The 17,729-nt window shown below is 42.4% G+C and overlaps 1 protein-coding gene across 5 annotated transcripts in view; it reads right to left on the reverse strand.

The window, feature by feature from the left end:
- Window positions 1-17,729, reverse strand: part of FOXK2 (forkhead box K2) — a 183,679-nt gene that overhangs the window by 156,723 nt on the left and 9,227 nt on the right. For 2 of the 5 annotated variants that reach the window (XM_033961710.1, XM_033961709.1), the window contains exon 2: window positions 15,655-15,812. The exons of the other annotated variants lie outside the window; for them this stretch is intronic. In XM_033961710.1, the coding sequence (XP_033817601.1) occupies window positions 15,655-15,722 (68 nt within the window). In that variant the 5' untranslated portion in view covers window positions 15,723-15,812. The remainder of the gene's footprint in view (window positions 1-15,654; window positions 15,813-17,729) is intronic. 5 annotated transcript variants of the gene reach the window in all.

A 17,729-nucleotide genomic window follows, 5' to 3' on the forward strand; every position in this document is an offset into this window, starting at 1 on the left:
GTCTGGGGAGTATGATGATGGTGAGGACATTGAGAAGAACTCCTGCAATGATGTTGGTACCAGTCAGTTGAAGATGAAGTTCAACATTGAGAATGGCTAGATCTCGACTTACATCGAGGTGAATGAGAACCAGTAACATGCGATGCTCTCTTGGATTTACCACGGAATCAGTACCACGGGATCTCAATGTTCTTAGAGATGTAGGTTTATTTGGAGAGCTAGGTCCGGTAACTTGAGGCCTTGATGCACCATGCTCAGGCTGGGCTGGTACCGAAGGAGTCGATGCAAGCACCAGTGTCACAAGTACTTAAAACAGCACAGCTAGCTCCCTTTGGAAGAACACCTTAAGTTAGTCCAGGAAGGACTACACCGGTACCGTTGGCTCAACAGCCGAGACCATAGGTGCTGCAGGGTGTCAAGGGGTAGGTGACCTTGATAAGGAAGCACGCCCTAAAGGAAGAGACACAGCCTAAACTGAAAGAAATAGATGGTGTCAAAGCTTGGCATGCATCGAGGGACTCAATGCTGAAGATGCCTGCGACATGATTGAGATGACGGCTTCTAAGCAGGCTTACCCGATACAGGAGGCCGACACTGAGGGAGGCATCGATACCGCTGGCATAGATTTTGTCGCTGGAGGCCATGGCCACTCCAAAAAGCTTCTCTTGCTGGATGAGAGCCTTAAGAGAGCATTTTTTTGTAAAGTAGAACAGTGAATACACGAGTCTGCTCAATGCTCTGGCCCCAGACACTGAATGCACCAGTTGTGCGGATCAATGATCAATATGGGCCATTGGCAACGAGAGCACTTCTTGAACCTTCTAGAAGGCCTCAACATGAGAGGAAAAATCTCAGCTGCGAGGTCAAAAAATGTAATGGTTGCAACACAGAGTTACTTGAAACAAGAGAAGAAAAAAAATCCCGGAGGGAAACCAGCTCAAAGGCTGAACTGAAGAGTTTGAATATCAAAAATTTGATGAAAAAATACCAAAATGAAAAAGAACAAAGAAATAAAACACTAAAAATAAAATAAAACGAGCCGAAAAGGTTAAGAAAATGATGACGGGAAAGCAACTTGTATGGACAGAGTCCAAACACAACTGCTTCGCTCCGTGGAAAACGATGAACTGAGGAACCTCAAGCCGACATTGGGCAGGAAGGCACTCGCATGTGCACAATGTGGGCAGTCTCGAAGCTTCTTAAAAGTTTAAAGTGACAGTACACTTTTAGGACTGTCTTTACCGGACTCCTTGGATGATGCCACCCACATGTCAGAATATGCTACCTGCTTGTCCAAGGATAATGTTCATTTCTCTGTCTCCTAGCAGCCAGTGGACCAGATTGTGTGGCTCGTGTCTCCAAGTATCAGTTGAGCAATGGAGTCACTGGTTTATTCTGATCTTATTGCCTGAAAATGCCTGAGCAAAGACAACAGCTCCACGCCTTCCTATGTGGCAGCTATGATGGTAAAGTGATGTACAATTAAGGTCTTCCTGGTGTGTGAGAAACCTCAATGAGCAGGAAAATACTAGATACTGCAACAAACACTTAGGGCTAATTCTATAAACGGCACCTAAAAAAATGGCACTGGTTGCATGTCTATCACACTTAGGAGCTATTTAAAACAGTGCTTCTCAACTCAGTCCTGGAGTACTCCCTTGCCAGTTAGGTTTTCAAGATATCTACAATGAATGTGCATGAGATACATTTGCATATAATGGAGGCTGTGTATACAAATCGAGTTTATGCAAATTCAATGTGGATATCCTGAAAACCTGACTGGCAAGGGGGTACTCCAGGACCAAGTTGAGAAACACTGGTTTAAAGAATTGTGCCTAGCAGCGCCTATGTAAAAACGTAGGTGCTTGAAATGTAGGCAAGGGTTTTAAAGGCTTACATTTCAGGCACCTAAGTTGTTGGAGAATTGTGATTAGTGGCGCCTAAGTCATGCTCAGCCCATAGAAATGTCCACTTAGACATTAGGAACAGCTAAGCACCATGCGATAGGCATCTATCTTTTAGAGAATCAGATATGTACCTATCGCCCAATTATTATTATTAATTTTTTTTAAGCAATTACTGAGCCTATTAAAATGTATTTTGCCAATTAACCCCCCCCCCTCCTTTTATGAAGCTACTCTAGGCTTTTTTTAAATCGAATTCTATGAACATCAAAGCTTTTACCACCGTGGCCAGCGATAAAGCCTAAGATGGCTTCATAAAAGGGGGAGGGCGCCATTTATAAAATCAGCCCCTTATTGCCCTGGCAAGTATTGCATGTCAGCAGTTTTTGGTTTTTTTTTTATTCAATTTCAAAATATATTTCTTACATAAAGAAATACAGAATATGGAAGTCACATCAAAATACTAAAGAAAACAAACCAAATATATATACAATTACATACTTTAATATTCCATCTAGTCCCCTCATTAAGGGAGGGGGGACACAACTATCTTTTACACAAAGAAACTTAGGCAATATTAGGAAATTAATTCCTCACTAAGGTGCAGTATTTCACTTATTACTCCTCTTTTTCTTAACCAGTTACTTCCTATTAGTCCTAAGAAATTGTTCAAATTGCAGAAAATCAACAAAAATAAAGTGTACTCTGAAAAGATACTAAACATTTACATGGAAATTTTAGAAAAGTAGTTTTAATTTTGAATATTCTCTCAGCATCTTTATTTCCCTTGTCAGCAAGTGGATGTCTAAATTTTTACCCTGGATACTTGCATTTCTTTTTATTGCCTGCCATCCCTTGCTTCAGCACAACTGTTCTTTTTTGCTTGGCGCTATAACCACTACTCAGTCAGGTAGACCACATTCTTTTCGTTCTGTTGGAGTTCTAATGTTGGCCACTTTGTTTTTGGTTATAGTTGGCTGAATGTGCTTACCTCAGGGTAAGCTGAGCTTTCTTTAAAACAAAAACAAAACCCAGAAAAACAAACAAACAAAAAAATCCTCCTTTGTTTTCATTTGTGGCAGCACTATTAAACACTCGTGTAGCATTTCTCTTCAATTGAATTGCTCTCTATTGCTCGATCTTTCACTCTGGGCAGCAGCGGAACATGTTTTTCTTCTTTTTGCTCTCAGCTGGTCCTATACATTATGAATCATTACAATATTGTTATAATCTGCTACTTTTTCAGAACAAACATTTCATTCAGATTCTCCTATCAGCTTACTTTCTGTATTCTGCAGGGGTCTTATAGCCTTTATCATCAGCTATGGCATTCTCAGGGAGATTGTGTGTATTATTTGCTGGCTTCCAGAGTTGTTTTTGTTTTTTTTACAGTCCCTCTTGGGTCCTGCTCTTTCAGTAATTTCCTTGCAGCTATCATTGGTGTCTGCCTTTTATTACTTGCTATATTCCTTAGTTGCGCAACTGTTCTGAGCTACTTCCCCTAGCCTATTTGCATCTCAACAGCCTCTTGGGTTATATACTGGAGGCTGTGTTCTGACATTCTATAGGAGTAGGGCTACCATATTTGTGAAGACAAAAAAAAAAAGGACACATGGCCATGCCATGGCCCCGTCCTTCTCCTAAACGGCTGCTAGTTGCAGTCAGGGCTGAAGCAAGCTATAATTACGCCCTGTATGACTTGCCCTCCATGTTGCTCCCCCATCCGTTTTTGTACTGCCCCCGCCCTCTTCCCCATTTCATCAGACTTTCAGTTGTGAGTTTTATACTTTATTCAAAATTTAAAAATACAATTTTTTTCTACCTTTTTTGTCTAGCCATGTAATTTTTCAAATCATGTTAGTCCCATATAATCTCTGTTTTCCTCTGTCTTCTCAACTCTCATGCCAGTTTTTGTGGCCATTAGTCATTTTTCTCTAGCCTCCTGTCTTCTGCTTTTCCTCCACTATTACATCCATCTCTAACGTTTTTTCCCTCTCAGCATTCTTCAATTTATTTTCACTCTTACTATATAGTCTTCAATGTCCCTCTTTCTAGAGTCTACCAACAGTTTTCTCCCTCTTCTCTCACACCACACTTCTCATTCAGCTCTCTCTTTCTCAAGGTTCCCAACACGTAGTACACATACCTCAAGGGGTACCCATACTGGTGGCTAGGGGGTACACATCACCAGCATGTCTCCTGAGATTGCTGTTGTCAAAGCTGCTGCTGCTATTTTCACCCCCCCCACCCCCCTAGAAGAGCAGCAGCAGCAGCTTGTAACTTCCCTGCACAGCTGCCAACAATAGCAGAGTGTTTTCCTCTGGTAGCTTCAGGGACTTTGCTAGACTGGGCCTGCCTCCAAGGAAAGAGGAAGTTACATAATCGGAAGTGGGCCTAGCCTATAGCATAGGCCCTGAAGCTGCTGGAGGAAATTGTTGCGCAACTGCCGTCAGCTGTGCAAGGAAGTTACAAGCTGCTGCTGGACCTGGGTTGTGTGGGGAGGTGGGAGGGCAAGGTGCTGCTGGACTTAAGAGTGGAAGAAAGAAAGGTGCTGCAGGACTGGGGAGAGGGCTGTAGAGAAGAAGAGCGAGGGAGACTGGATCAGGAAAACGAAGATACTGGATTCAGGGAGGTAGAGATGTGGATTGCAGGGGGAAAGCAAGGAAGAGAGAAAGACATTCAAGCCACAGGGTGAGTGAGGGGTGTGGGCAGAAAAGAAAAGAGGACAGGGACAAAGACACAAAGGGGAAATGGTGGATGAAGAGGGCATGGGTACATAGAAGGGCAATACTGATCACAGGGATACAAAAGGACAAGGACACAGAGGTTAGATGCAGGACAGGATAGATAGGGGTGCAGAGGGAAGATGGAAGGAAGACATGGAGAGAGAAGATGTGTCAAATATATAGGACACCCTGCAAAGACGGAAGAAAGGCTGCCCTCTCCTGCCTCTCCAGCTGCCCTCTCCTGCCCGTTCATTCGCGGTCGGAAAATACCGCAAATGACCAGGACTGCAAATCGCGGACCGCGAATTTGCGGGGGAGCACTGTAAACAATATTGAGATCTTTATGTCTGTCCCTATATGCCTTATGATGAAGACCGACCATTTTAGTAGCTTTCTTCTGAACAGACGCCATAATGTCTGTTTGAAGGTGTGGTCCCCAGAATTGTACACAATATTCTAAATGAGGTTTCAAGAGTCTTATACAGTGGCATCAAAGCCTCCTTTTTCTTATTGGCCATACCTCTCCCTATGCAACCTACCATCCTTCTAGCTTTCACCATCAACTTTTTAACCTATTTGGCCACCTTAAGATAGCATGTGACAATTACTTCCATGCCCCGCTCCTTTTTTATGCACAAAAGTTCTTTGCTCCCTAAACTGTACTGTCTTCTCATGTTGTTTGCAGCTCAAATGCATGACCTTACATTTCTTAGCATTAAATCTTAGCTGCCACATTTCAGACCATTCTTCAAGCTTCGCTAGGTCCCTCCCATGTTATAAGTTGTTGCTCTTTGAGTCCTGGAAGCTAGTGCTGTTGTAATATGGCAAGGTCCTCTCTTTTTGCAGTGGTAGGATTGTGTATTGTGTACTGAAATGATATCAAAACTTTTTAATATAGTTTGTTATAACATCAGACAGGGCTTTAGACATTTTGCAGCAACTAATGTGTTGAAGTGCAAGAAGAGGCCATTGATCTTGTAACTCCCAGTCTCATGAGACAGCAAAATCAACAAGCTCTCAGAGAGGACAGAGTGGCTGAGGACAGGTGGGATGTGAATGTGAGCGAACTTGCCACAGATTTCATGTTTATTTTCCCGAAGAACAGATGAAACTGTATTTGTCACTAATGGCAATTTTTATGGATATTGTCCTTTTCTTTATTATTATAAATAGGCCCCATCTATGTGTCATTGTTCGTTGTCACTCACCACCTGTCAAAGGACCGGTTTATATAATACTGAAATAACAGTGCAGTGACCTGTATTTGTATGTTGCCTAGTTACTGCTTAACAATAATAACATGTCCATTTCTAAATCTCTATGCTTGTAGCTCGGGGATACTCGGTTGAAAATTTTTCAATCTAGGGTGTACTTGGCTTGAAGAAGTTGGAAACGCTGCTCTACTCCCTTCAATTCAGCATGTCCTCTCTCTTTCCACTTCCATCCAGTGCATCACCCTCCTCCCTCTCGCGTCTTTCCTTACTTACATCCTTCGTTTCCTCTCTGTCTTCCTTAACTTTCCATCCAGCATGACCCCTTTTTCTCTCCTTATCCTTCCATTTAGCATGCCCCCTCCCTTATCCTTCCATCAAACGTCTCCCCTCTTCCCCACCTTTCCATCCAGCATCTTCTCTGCCCCCTGAAAACTGGCTCCTTGGGAAGTCAATCTGTCAGCCGTCAACTGCTAGACTGCAACGTGGACTAGATGTTCTTTGGCTGGTCAATTTTCATCTCTATGATGAAGGAAAACTTTTGCCGGAAAGCTATAAGTTGGCGTGTGAGTCAGCGATGGCAGTATGGAATTGAGCCAGGATACTGACAATGTGCAGACTCTTCATTAGGAAGCTGAACTACATGAAGAATATTTGTCCTTAAAGAAACACAAAACTCGTCAATGAGAACATGATAGAATGAAGAAATCTTTAAAAATGAACTCAAGTTTGATATTTAAAAAAAAAAAAAAAAAAAAAAGCTATGACAACTTAAAAACGAAGATCAAGAGTTCCTACAGAAGCAAAGGCAGAACATGTTTTCCTGCTGTATGAACAGAGTTGACCTTCAAACAGCTGCAAAAGAATGCAGAAAGAGGTAGTGCAAGGAAAAGAAAATCCTGACAATAGCAAAGTATGAGGAAAGGCAAGACCAAAGTAGTTACTCATATAACATCTGAATTTTCTTCAACATCTAGTGAGTCTGAAAGTGAAAATAAATATCAATCTATGAAATCAGTGTCTACTGAGGTTGCCAGTACTGCATCGTTGAGAAAAACACCTAAGAATATCGACATCTCCTGTGGTTGTTGGTTTCTGTCCGAGCACCTAGCAGCATTTGCCTTTTTTGATGACAGAATTGCATCAGAAATAAAGCTACGAATGGTGCAAAATTTACAGCATCCACCGTTGCCAGACATTCCACGACGTCTCATATGTACAGATGAAATGGAACCTGTGAAAATCTTGTAACCCAGTCATTTTTTGATCTCTTGATTGAAGGAGGATAACAAAAGCAAAAATATTCCTGAACAAACATCCCAAAGAGTGGACTAACAATTCAGTTTGAGGAACTTTGGAATCAGGCATCCAAACTGACTGTTAATGATGCATCAGAACGAGGGATAAGCTCATTGAAAAACACAATGGTACTTTGACAAAAAGACGAAAAATAGAAGAAATTGTTCTTCAGCTAGTGGTCAGTCACCAAAAGAAGTTTCCTTCTGCTTCAAAGGTGGCTCTTATATCACAGACAGTTGATTATTGTCGAGTGCATAAGAATTATAATATACTGTTAAGCTTAGCAGTAGGATTTTTTGTTTTTTTTAGTTCAAGCAAATTGTATTGAATTTTCAGAAAATCCAACAGTTATGATAAACAAAAGCAATGCTTCAAAATGGGAAGCATGAAAATAGGCTTAGTGGTAGTTTTAAAAAAAACAGCGAGGTGGAGCGACCCCCTAAACTATTTGTTTTAAGTAAAATTTTGAGTGTTTTTCATTTTTATATAAAGGAATAAAATTAGCCATATGGACAAACAAAATGGGTTAATTTTTTTGGGACCACCCTAATAACCATATACGATATACCACAGGGTATAGAACATGTCAGGGAAGGCTTTTTTTTTTTAAACTGGAAGCCAAAGAACTTCACAAACCAACCTCCAGGATGAGATCTAGGGTGCCCCAATCAGAGGATTAGGGGTGGGGGGAGAAGAGACAAGTACCTTAGCATTGCACCTTCCTGAATCTGACCTGCGAAGGCCTATATCCCAAGCAGTATAGGAAAGACGAAAAAAGAATTTCAGCAAGGAGCTTGACTGGCTAAGTAAGTGGCTTGCAAGAGGAAGGGCCCCTGACCAGACCAAGCCCAAAAGTGCAAAAGCACAAAATCCCCTGTGTAGGCAAGCATATGCCCTATGCTCACACAATTAGTTGCCTGAAATCTGGCTTCAAATGGAAAGAAGGCTGCTATATCAGCCTGCAGGCCCCAACTATCAGAGTGGAGTCAAGGAGGCTGCCTAATCCAGTGTCTCTCTCATGGGAAGAATGGCTCTGAGCCGGCCCACCAAAATGGAGCCCTGAAGCACTAATTTTTTTTTTGCATAAAGTAGACTGAAACACTGCCCAATTACAGTGGGAGGATGCATTACTGCTAGGAAGCGAGTCTGAAGAGATGGAGAAATGCCCTCCATGTCATTCCCATCCCTGAGCCAAATTGGGTAGAGCCAAGGGAGGCAATGAAGAATGCAGGCCTGAATATAAGAAGCAGACTCACCAAGGATCCCCGCATTGCCAAGAACCATCACACCAATGCACCTCTCGCAGAAGGCCCAACAGCCATGGCAACTGGATGTTGGGGAGTCACTTCCCTCCGAAACTTGCATTGTCGTGTTGCCTCAAGTGGTGGTCACGGAAGAACCATTGTTCTCCCAGAGAGCACAAAGAAGACCCAAAGAATAACTGCCACCTGTTTTTTATATATGTGTTTTAACTGAAAAATGGAGCCTAGAGGACAGTGGACTGAAGAATCCCCCCCCCCCCCCCCCCAGTCCCGAAGCGGGAATCAATGCAGGAAACCAATAGCAACCAATGATAGGAGAAAACAAAGCCACATACTCACTGTCCTTATAGGTGATTGAAGGCACAGCTGGCTGCAATCTCCATTCTACATGACCCTAGTCTACTGTACTCCCTCTGGGTTTAATAAGCAGTGCTTTATTGTATTTATTTTTTTGCAATGTGAGAAAGGAGAGAGGAGTGCAGGACAATCTAAATGGTGTTCTAGGGAATAGGCAGGGAACTGACACCATCAGCTAAACCCTAAAATAGGCACCCAGGAAAGCTCCACCGAGTTAGCGAAGCCAAAACAGAAACTTGGCTGCGCCAGATGCTGGACCTAGCCACGTCTGCAGGCCACGCTGAACAACAGATAAAACCAGGAGCAGGAGAGAAACCATCCAATCTGCCTGAAGAGATAAATAATACTGGCTTATCAGTGAGCATGCCATCCTATTATATAATATCAATCATTGGCAATCAATATTTAAATGAATAGTTTCTTTATCCAGCCTGTATTCAATGTATAATCGGAACTGATATAATCCAGATAAAGGCTGATAAAGGCTTTTCAATCTTCTTTCATCTATTAGGAAGCCTCAGCCCCACCACTCCTCCGCTGTGTTAACTTAGAACTGAGGGAAGCATTACGTGGTGCCTCATCATTGGCTATCCATTTCACTATGTTTGAAGTGACATTTTTGCAGTCATCAATATTTGTAATTTAAATACGGAATAAATATCCAACAGATAAATATATAAATATAAAGTGCTTAGTACTTAGCTCAACTTAATATTCAGCCAACCCCAGACTCCCAGGTGTTGGCTGAATATTAAGTTGAGCTAAGTACTAAGCACTTTATATTTATATATTTATCTGTTGGATATTTATTCCGTATTTAAATTACAAATATTGATAATTGCAAAAATGTCACTTCAAACATAGTGAAATAGATAGCCAATGATGAGGCACCACGTAATGCTTCCCGCAGTTCTAAGTTAACACAGCGGAGGAGTGGTGGGGCTGAGGCTTCCTAATAGATGAAAGAAGATTGAAAAGGCTACTTTATCCGGATTATATCAGTTCCGATTATACATCCTATTATATAAGACAGAGCTCAGTTTGGTGTTCTCTTTCTCCACTTGCTGATGGACAGACACAACCCACTTGTCTAGATTCATCTGCTGCCAATGACGAGAAATGATGGCTTCCTATGCTACACAACTCAGTTTCTGAACGTCTGTGGCACCTCTCTTCTTGCCTGCTTACTGGTACTGTCAACTGTATTGCAAAATTCTATCCATTCCTCTCTGGAATCTTCCACCAGTGTGCAGTGGACATAGGTCTCCTCTGTGTACAGTAGTGGCAGACATAGGGGCTTGCTCCTTTCTCAGTTTAGTGGAGCAGTTGTCTCCTATGTGTCTCTCCTTTAGCACCTCATTTGAGGCTCTTATTGATTCATTTTGGAGCTATGGCATATTCTTTTTGGATTATCTTCAACACTTGCCCCTTCATTCTGCATCTTAATTACCTGCTTCTTGTGCCTTATGCAGTGGGAGGTCTCTTACAGAAAACCAAGAAAATTAGGTGTCTTATTTCAGAATTTAGATGTCTAACAGACTCTTTTCATTGCAGACATACCCCAAGATTCTATAAATATTGTACCAGATTTCCACACCCAAATTGTGCACATATCAGAGATGCACAGCAAATAAGTTGACTGATGAGCTCAGAAAAATCAATAATTGGGTTCTTAACAGCCAATTACTGATGCTATTTGGCAGTTTTAAAACTATGCATGTGCATGTCACTGTGATCTATTCTATAAAGCATGGTGCTTAACTTCACTTGCGTATATCTGAAAAGGGAGATTTCTAAAAAGTTGAACTCAGTTTTACAAAATTCACCTGAAGTGTGCCCAAGTTGGGCACCAACACTTGTAAGCATAAGAACAGCACCCAAAAAAGTTAGGCGTGGGATCAATGTCAAATGCTATTCTATAAAGTGTGCACTCCTTTTATAGAAAAAAGCTTAGCATTCAAGATTTTTGGCACCATTTATTGAATTCCCTTCCATTATGATCTGGTTACATTGGACTACCTTGCCGGTCTCAGAGCAGTCATTACTTTGTGGTAACATCTGCCTACTGGGTTCTCTTGTAGCATCCACAGATTTAGCTGCATTCCATAATCCTCAAATAAGCCTTAAATATTATATCTTCAGGGGTTCATTTGGATAGATACACTCAAGTTTATTATATACAGTAGTGGCTTCAATTCTGCACTAACATCACCTTCAAAATAGTCTATTGTGCCTGCCTGTATGATATGCCCATCTTTTGAAGCTTCAGCTAATAAAATTATTTTTCCGAACCAACCTACTGAAGTGCTCTTCATATTATGTTATCGACTTGCATCTCTATAACACCAGCCTTAGAAGCCAACTTGATGGCATCTAGCTTTAATGACTATATAAATACCTTCAGCAACTGCAGCTACTGGTTAGGTACTGACTACGCAATTCAGTGTTCTCCCCAGAAATTTTTTCCAGCCGGGTGGCATGAAAAAGTAGCCGGGTGGGGCAGGATGGGGAAATTTGGTGGTGGGGAAAATTAACCCCAGAGCTACTTTTAAAATGACCAAGTCAAAATGATCTACCAACAATAAAATTAAAAAAAAAAACACAAAGCACACTGTACGCAGAGAAAATGTTAATTATCATTTATATTCCGCGGGTTTTCAAAGAGGTTAAGGCAGACGATTCTATGCAATGTCACCTCAGGAACAACTATACAAAAATAGACAAATATACCCCCTCCCTTTTTACTAAATCGCAATACTGGTTTTTAGAGCAGGGAGATGCACTGAATGTCCTGTGCTGCTCTCGATGCTCATAGGCTCCCTGCGCTAAAAACCACTATTGCGGTTTAGTAAAAGGGGGTCATAGTGCAAAATATAGACAGCAGATATAAATTCTTAAAACAGACACATTTTGATCACTAAACTGAAAATAAAATCATTTTTCCTACCTTTTTGTCTGGTGATTTCATGAGTCTCTGTTTGCACTTCCTTCTTCTGGCTATAAATCCAATATTTTTTTTCTTTCTGCCCCTCCCCTTTTCTTTCTGCCTCTCTTTCTTTCTCTCTCCCCCCCTGCCCCCCCAAGCCATTGCGCTAATTTCTCCACTTCCCCGATTCTTTCCCTACCCTCTAAGCCACCATGCCAATTTCTCCCTGCTTCCACAAGCCAGACCAGGAATGTATAAGCGCCGGACTCACAAGACTTCACCTCTGATGTCAATTCTTACGTCGGAGAGGAAGTTCCAGGCCAGCCAGGCAGCAATTGGCTGGTCCAGAACTTCCTCTCTGACGTCAGAATTGATGTCGGAGATGAAGTCTTGCGAGTCCGGCGCTTGTACACGCCTGGCCTGGCTCAGGGAGGCAGGAAGAAAAAGATTGCCAAGGCAATGCGATCGACTCACATTTCCTTTGCTATCTACTGGTCGATCGCGCTCGACCATTTGGGCACCCCTGCTGTTATGGTATCCTGTCCTGACCTGAGGAAAGGGGTTTAGTCCCCCAAAAACTGCCTTATTTCCATTTCCTATTTATAAACTTTAATCAATAGATACAATACTACTTGATTCTATGTAAAGCAACAAAAAAATTTTTTTCTATCTTTTGTCGTTTCTGCTTTAATCATCTTGTCTTCACTCTTATTTCTAGCCAGCATCTGTCCGCTCTGTCTTCCATGCAGCATCAGCCCCTTTCATCCACTGTCTGCCCTCTCCCCGTTCCATATGGCATCTTCCCTCTTTTTATGCTCCTTCAATAAACTGTCTATCCTGTGCCCCTTCTCTTCTCCTTTGTACATGATTGATTTCAGCTCTGCCACCTCTCCATTTTTCTCTGTCAACACCCCATCCCCTATGCTCTGGCAACTCTCTCTTCTCCTTTCTTTTCTTCGCACCCCACAGTCTGGTATCTTCCCTTCCCTGATTCTCTGGCATCTCACTTCTTTCCTTTTCTTCCATCTCTCCCTTCCCCTCCATGCTCTGACATCTTCTCCTTCCTTTCCCCCTTCCTTTTCCCTTGGTCTGGCATACTTTCCTCCTACCCTCCAATCCCTGGCATCTCGTTTCATTCCCTCTCTCATCTTCTTTCTCCCTCCAGTTGGGTGCAGCAAGTCTCTCCCCCTCTGCTCCCTTTCCTCCTTCTGTCACCCAAGGCCTGGTGTCATGAACTTCTTCAGGCAGCAGCATTCACAATTCGCTGCAGTTGCCAGCTTCGGGCATTCTTCTCTGTCGGGTCCTGCCTTCATAGAAACAGAAGTAGGCAGGACCCGACAGAGAGGAAGGCCTGAAGCTGGCAACAGCAGTGAATTGTAAATGCTGTTGCTAGCCGAAGAAGTTCATGACGCCAGGCCGAGCACCCGGGGCAGACTGCTACTCCCCCCCCACACCTATCTCTCCCTCCCTCCCATCACGAGACTCTAAACAGCACTGCTCTACTCTAAGCAGGCTGCTTCAGGGCTTTCTCCTGCCGTGATTCCTTCTGGCACGTCACTGATGAGGGAAGGAGAGAGAGATAGGAGGGTCAGATCGGGTTGGGGGAGGGGCACCCGGGATGATGATGAGGCTGCTGCTGCCAGCGAATCCAGCAAGGGTGAGGCCCCAAAGCACAGCACTGGCGGGACCCCCCTGACCATTTCAGGCCCTAGGCCTGTGCCTACTGGGCCTATCCTTTAATCCAGCCCTACTTCCCCCCCCATATGCCCTGACATCTCTCTCTTCCATTCCATGGTATGGTATCTCCTTTCCCTCCCTCCCATGGTCTTTGCATCTCTTTCCTCCTTTTCCTGATCTTCCTTCTCCCTCCTTCCCTCTTTCTCCCCAATTGGGTGCAGCAGCATTTCTCTTCCCCTCCCCCCATTGGGTACAGCAGTATCATCAGCATTTCTCTTTCCTCCCCCCAATTTGGTACAGCAGAAGCAGCATTTCTCTTCACCCTCCCCCCTAATTGGGTGCAGCAGCATAACACTTCCCACTCCCCCTATTGGGTACAGCAGCAGCATCATCAGCATTTCTCTTAACCCCCCTCCCCAATTGGGTACAGCAGAAGCAACAGCATTTCTCTTACCCCTCCCCCTCTAACTGGGTACAGCAGCATTTCTCCTCCCATTCACCCCCTCCCCCCCCCCCTTCTCACACACCCGGCAGATTCGCTACAGACAAAGGCAAGTTGCAAGTTTCCCTTCGTCGCTGACCTATCTCCCAAAGGTTAGCGACAGAGGGAAACTTACAACTTGCTGCTCTTGCTTATTTCGGGCCTTTCTCGTTGCCGGGTCCTGCCTTCGCGGAAACAGAAAGTAGGCAGGACCCGGCAGCGAGAAAGGCCTGAAGTAAGCAAGAGCAAGTAAGCTTCCCTCCGTGGCTGGCCTATCTCCCGCATGCTCCGGGGCTCTAATGGTCCGTGCCGGCTTCTCTTCCCTACCCTCCCCCCCAACGTAACTTCCGGTTTCGGAGGGAAGCTGGGTTCGAGTCGCTTGCTGGGTTTTGTTTTGTTTAAAGTCCGGCGGGAGTCTTTCGGCGGTTCTTCAGGCTGCGCGTTAAGCAGTGGTGGCAGCAGGATTCGGCAGATGACAGCCGGGCAGTAATCTAAATTTGCTGGGCAGAGCACCCGGCTGAAAAGCGCTGGGGAGAACACTGCAATTGTTTCTAGTTGCCTTCTTTGCTCGCATCTCTTGCTTCTTAGTGGCATTTTCCACTGGTATACCTCCGGTTGTTTTAGGCTCTTCCGTTCTTGTTAAAAGAAGATAGTTTCAGTAATCTGTATTGGATTACTGTAGATGACTCTCTAATTCTCTCGACTCTCTTGTTGATTCTTTGACAGATTTGCAAGTCTACCATAATCAATTCTCTGTCTATTCCTGGTTTGCTACTTTGGTACAGCTCCTTTTTTTCAAAACAAGGTCATATAACAAAAAACTCTAACCAACCAGCATTTATAAATAAACTTCTGATCCCATACTCATCATCCAGGACCCTCTGATCTAACAATCAAAACCTACTTTCCATACTGTCAATACATAAACTGTTCTACGATACTACTCGTAAATCCATTTTTTCAGTTACTGCCCCTTCTTTGTGGAATGCCCTCCCGTTAGATGTTCAATTAGATGTTCAATTAGAGAACTCACTTGAAAAATTTAAAACCAAGCTCAAAACTTTTCTCTTTTTAAAGATGCCTTTACTCTTTAGTACCGCTTCCGCTTTTCAAACGTCTAATTTCTGTGAAGCTCTGAAATATCAAACGCTTCTTCTGAAGCGATCCCCTCCCTAATGTCTTGCCACTCCCCTTTTACCTTCCCTTTTTTATTAATTTTACTTCGATGTATTTTAAACAATTTTTCCTTTCCCAACTTCCCTTTTGTCTCATATACGTTAATGTGAATTTGCCTAGTATTTTAATATATGACAAAATATTGTTTTATTTACCCATTTTAACAGTTTTCTACAATCTTTTTATATTGTACACCGTTTAGACATTTGTTTTGATAGACGGTATATCAAAAATAAACAAACTTGAAACTTAACTGAATGGTAAATGCCATTAAGTTTTCAAATCTGGGGCCTTTTGATATTCTAGGACTAGTGGTATCTCCCCATTGCCTAGAGTTTCAGTGGAATATGGCCCTGTATTATTTATTACCTCGATATTTAATTCCTATAGTTCTGGATGGCTTCTATATTATGTCTCTATCTAACCATTTTCCTTTGACTTTCTATGGTACTCTTTTCAGAGTTTAAACATAACACCTTCTCAAATTCTAGTCAGTTTTTCCCAGCCTTGCAGGTTACTTTTTACTCATCGTTCTTCATCCCCCACCTCCCCTTCCGGGGCACTGCTTTGCTACACCCATTCGTTCTGGACTGTTCTGGGTACAGACAAAAAAGGAAAGGAAAATTGTGTCTTACCTGAAATTTTTCCCCTTCAGTCCTACCAGACCAGTCCAGAAACCCTCCCTCATTGTATTTATTTCCATATGTGATTTCTGTATTTTTCCTGGTTATTTCCTTCCAGACTTCTCCACTTGTTTTCAGTATTCTCCAAAACGCTCCTTCTCCAGCAGCTCCTGAATCAGTGAAATACCTTCATGTCAGTTGAGCATTTACTTCAGTTGTTGCTATAAATAAATACTTATTGAATATGCAAGATACTTTTGATTATACAGTATAGTCATACAGTATGATAAGCACCACTGCTTGGCTATTCATAATACTAAACATTGTATGGCTGCACTAATCCCTTAAGGAACGATTCACTTGGGACTATTTTGTTCTGTCTCCATCCGCTGGGGGATGGATATAACCCATTCATTCTGGACTGGTCTGGTAGGACTAAAAGAAGGAAAATTATCAGGTAAGAATTTTTTTTCTTCCAGGCAGCATGTCCACTTGACTTAAGTTTCCTTACTAGCAAATGGCTAGAGAATTCTACTCCACGATCATATTGCTTAGTATCACTCTTCTACAAGCTGCTGTAGCACACCTCATCTGTGGATGCACTATTAACAATAGACAGGAGGCTTGAACTTTAAGAACTTGCTCACCATGGCATTAACAGTGTTAGCAAACCATTCCTTGCTGATTTTTACTGTATTAAGTTTGAATCAACTCATTTCAGGTTCTGCACTTTAACTCTTTCACCTCAGAATTATGTTCACTGCATAAGTCTCACATTTTGAAATGAAAATATCCTTGAAAAAAAAAAATTCATAACAACTTCTCAAGTTACAACAAATATACAAGTATTCTCAGTGCTCTCCGGCTTAACTTTGGTACAAATGGGAACTGACCACTATAATCAAAAAAATTGGAATTTTCAATGTGGAATTTTTAAACTAAAGCTTGTTGACAAAAATGCTTAAATTTAACATCACAAGTAAGGAAAATTCAAAGAACGAACAGCAAGCAGGATGTAGGCCCGTTACTGTAGAAATCAGCACTTCACTTTTTTTTTTTACTCCTAATCAGAACAAATGCATAAAAAGTTGGAAAGCAGTTATCAAGGGGAAGCTTAAAAAGCTGCTTGTCACATCTACTGCAGGAAAACCAGACACTGATTCATTAAACTGTTCGTGTAATTTAGTTTCTGGAGTTTGAGGCTCCTCAACTTCTGAATACAAAGCAGCATTCATTATTTAAAAAAAAAAAAAAAAAAAAATATATATATATATATATATATATATATATATATATATATAGTCTTTCATTAATCATGGGCTCTATAGTTATACCTGCAATCTGATTTGTGGACTATAAGATTTAAGTTTGAATTTTCATTTCTTTGATATATAGGCATAAAAGACAACCAGTGATGCGCTAAAGGGTCAGAAGAACATTTCAACACCAAACTACAAAGCCATTGCCAAGAAAATTAATACACGGTCGAGTCACATTATGATCACCTGCTAATATCTAGTATAACCGCCTCTTGCAGCACGGACGGCAGCTAGACAACGTGGAAGTGACTCAATAAAATGTTGGGTGGTTGTTAGAGATATCTGGAGCCATGCAGACTGCAATGCATCAGACAGCTGCCAACAGGTGCATGGTGGTAGATCCCGTCAAATATGTCAATCGAGGTAGTCCCAAATGTCCTTGATAGGGTTAAGGTCTGGGGAATTCGGAGACCAGAGAAGTAGCTAGAAGTCTTGGTTATGTTCTGTGAACCACTTACGAATAATTCTGGTGGTACGACATGTCGCATTGTCCTGTTGAAAGATCCCATCGGCCATAAGGAAGATCGTCAACGTGTATGGGTGTACTTGATCGACAAGGATGGAGAGATACCCATATTGGTTGAAAGTGCCTTCCAGAGGGAATGGGACAACATAGCATGGCTGTTTCAGCACAGCCAGTTCAGAGTGGTCCTTTCAGCACGGAACAGTTCATCACAGGCCGTTTCAACTAAGAACATAAGAAGTTGCCTCCGCTGAGGCAGACTAGAGGTCCATCTCGCCCAGCGGTCCGCTCCCGCGGCGGCCCAT

The sequence above is a fragment of the Geotrypetes seraphini genome, chromosome 10 (assembly GCF_902459505.1).
Source record: "Geotrypetes seraphini chromosome 10, aGeoSer1.1, whole genome shotgun sequence".
Taxonomy (NCBI): domain Eukaryota; kingdom Metazoa; phylum Chordata; class Amphibia; order Gymnophiona; family Dermophiidae; genus Geotrypetes; species Geotrypetes seraphini.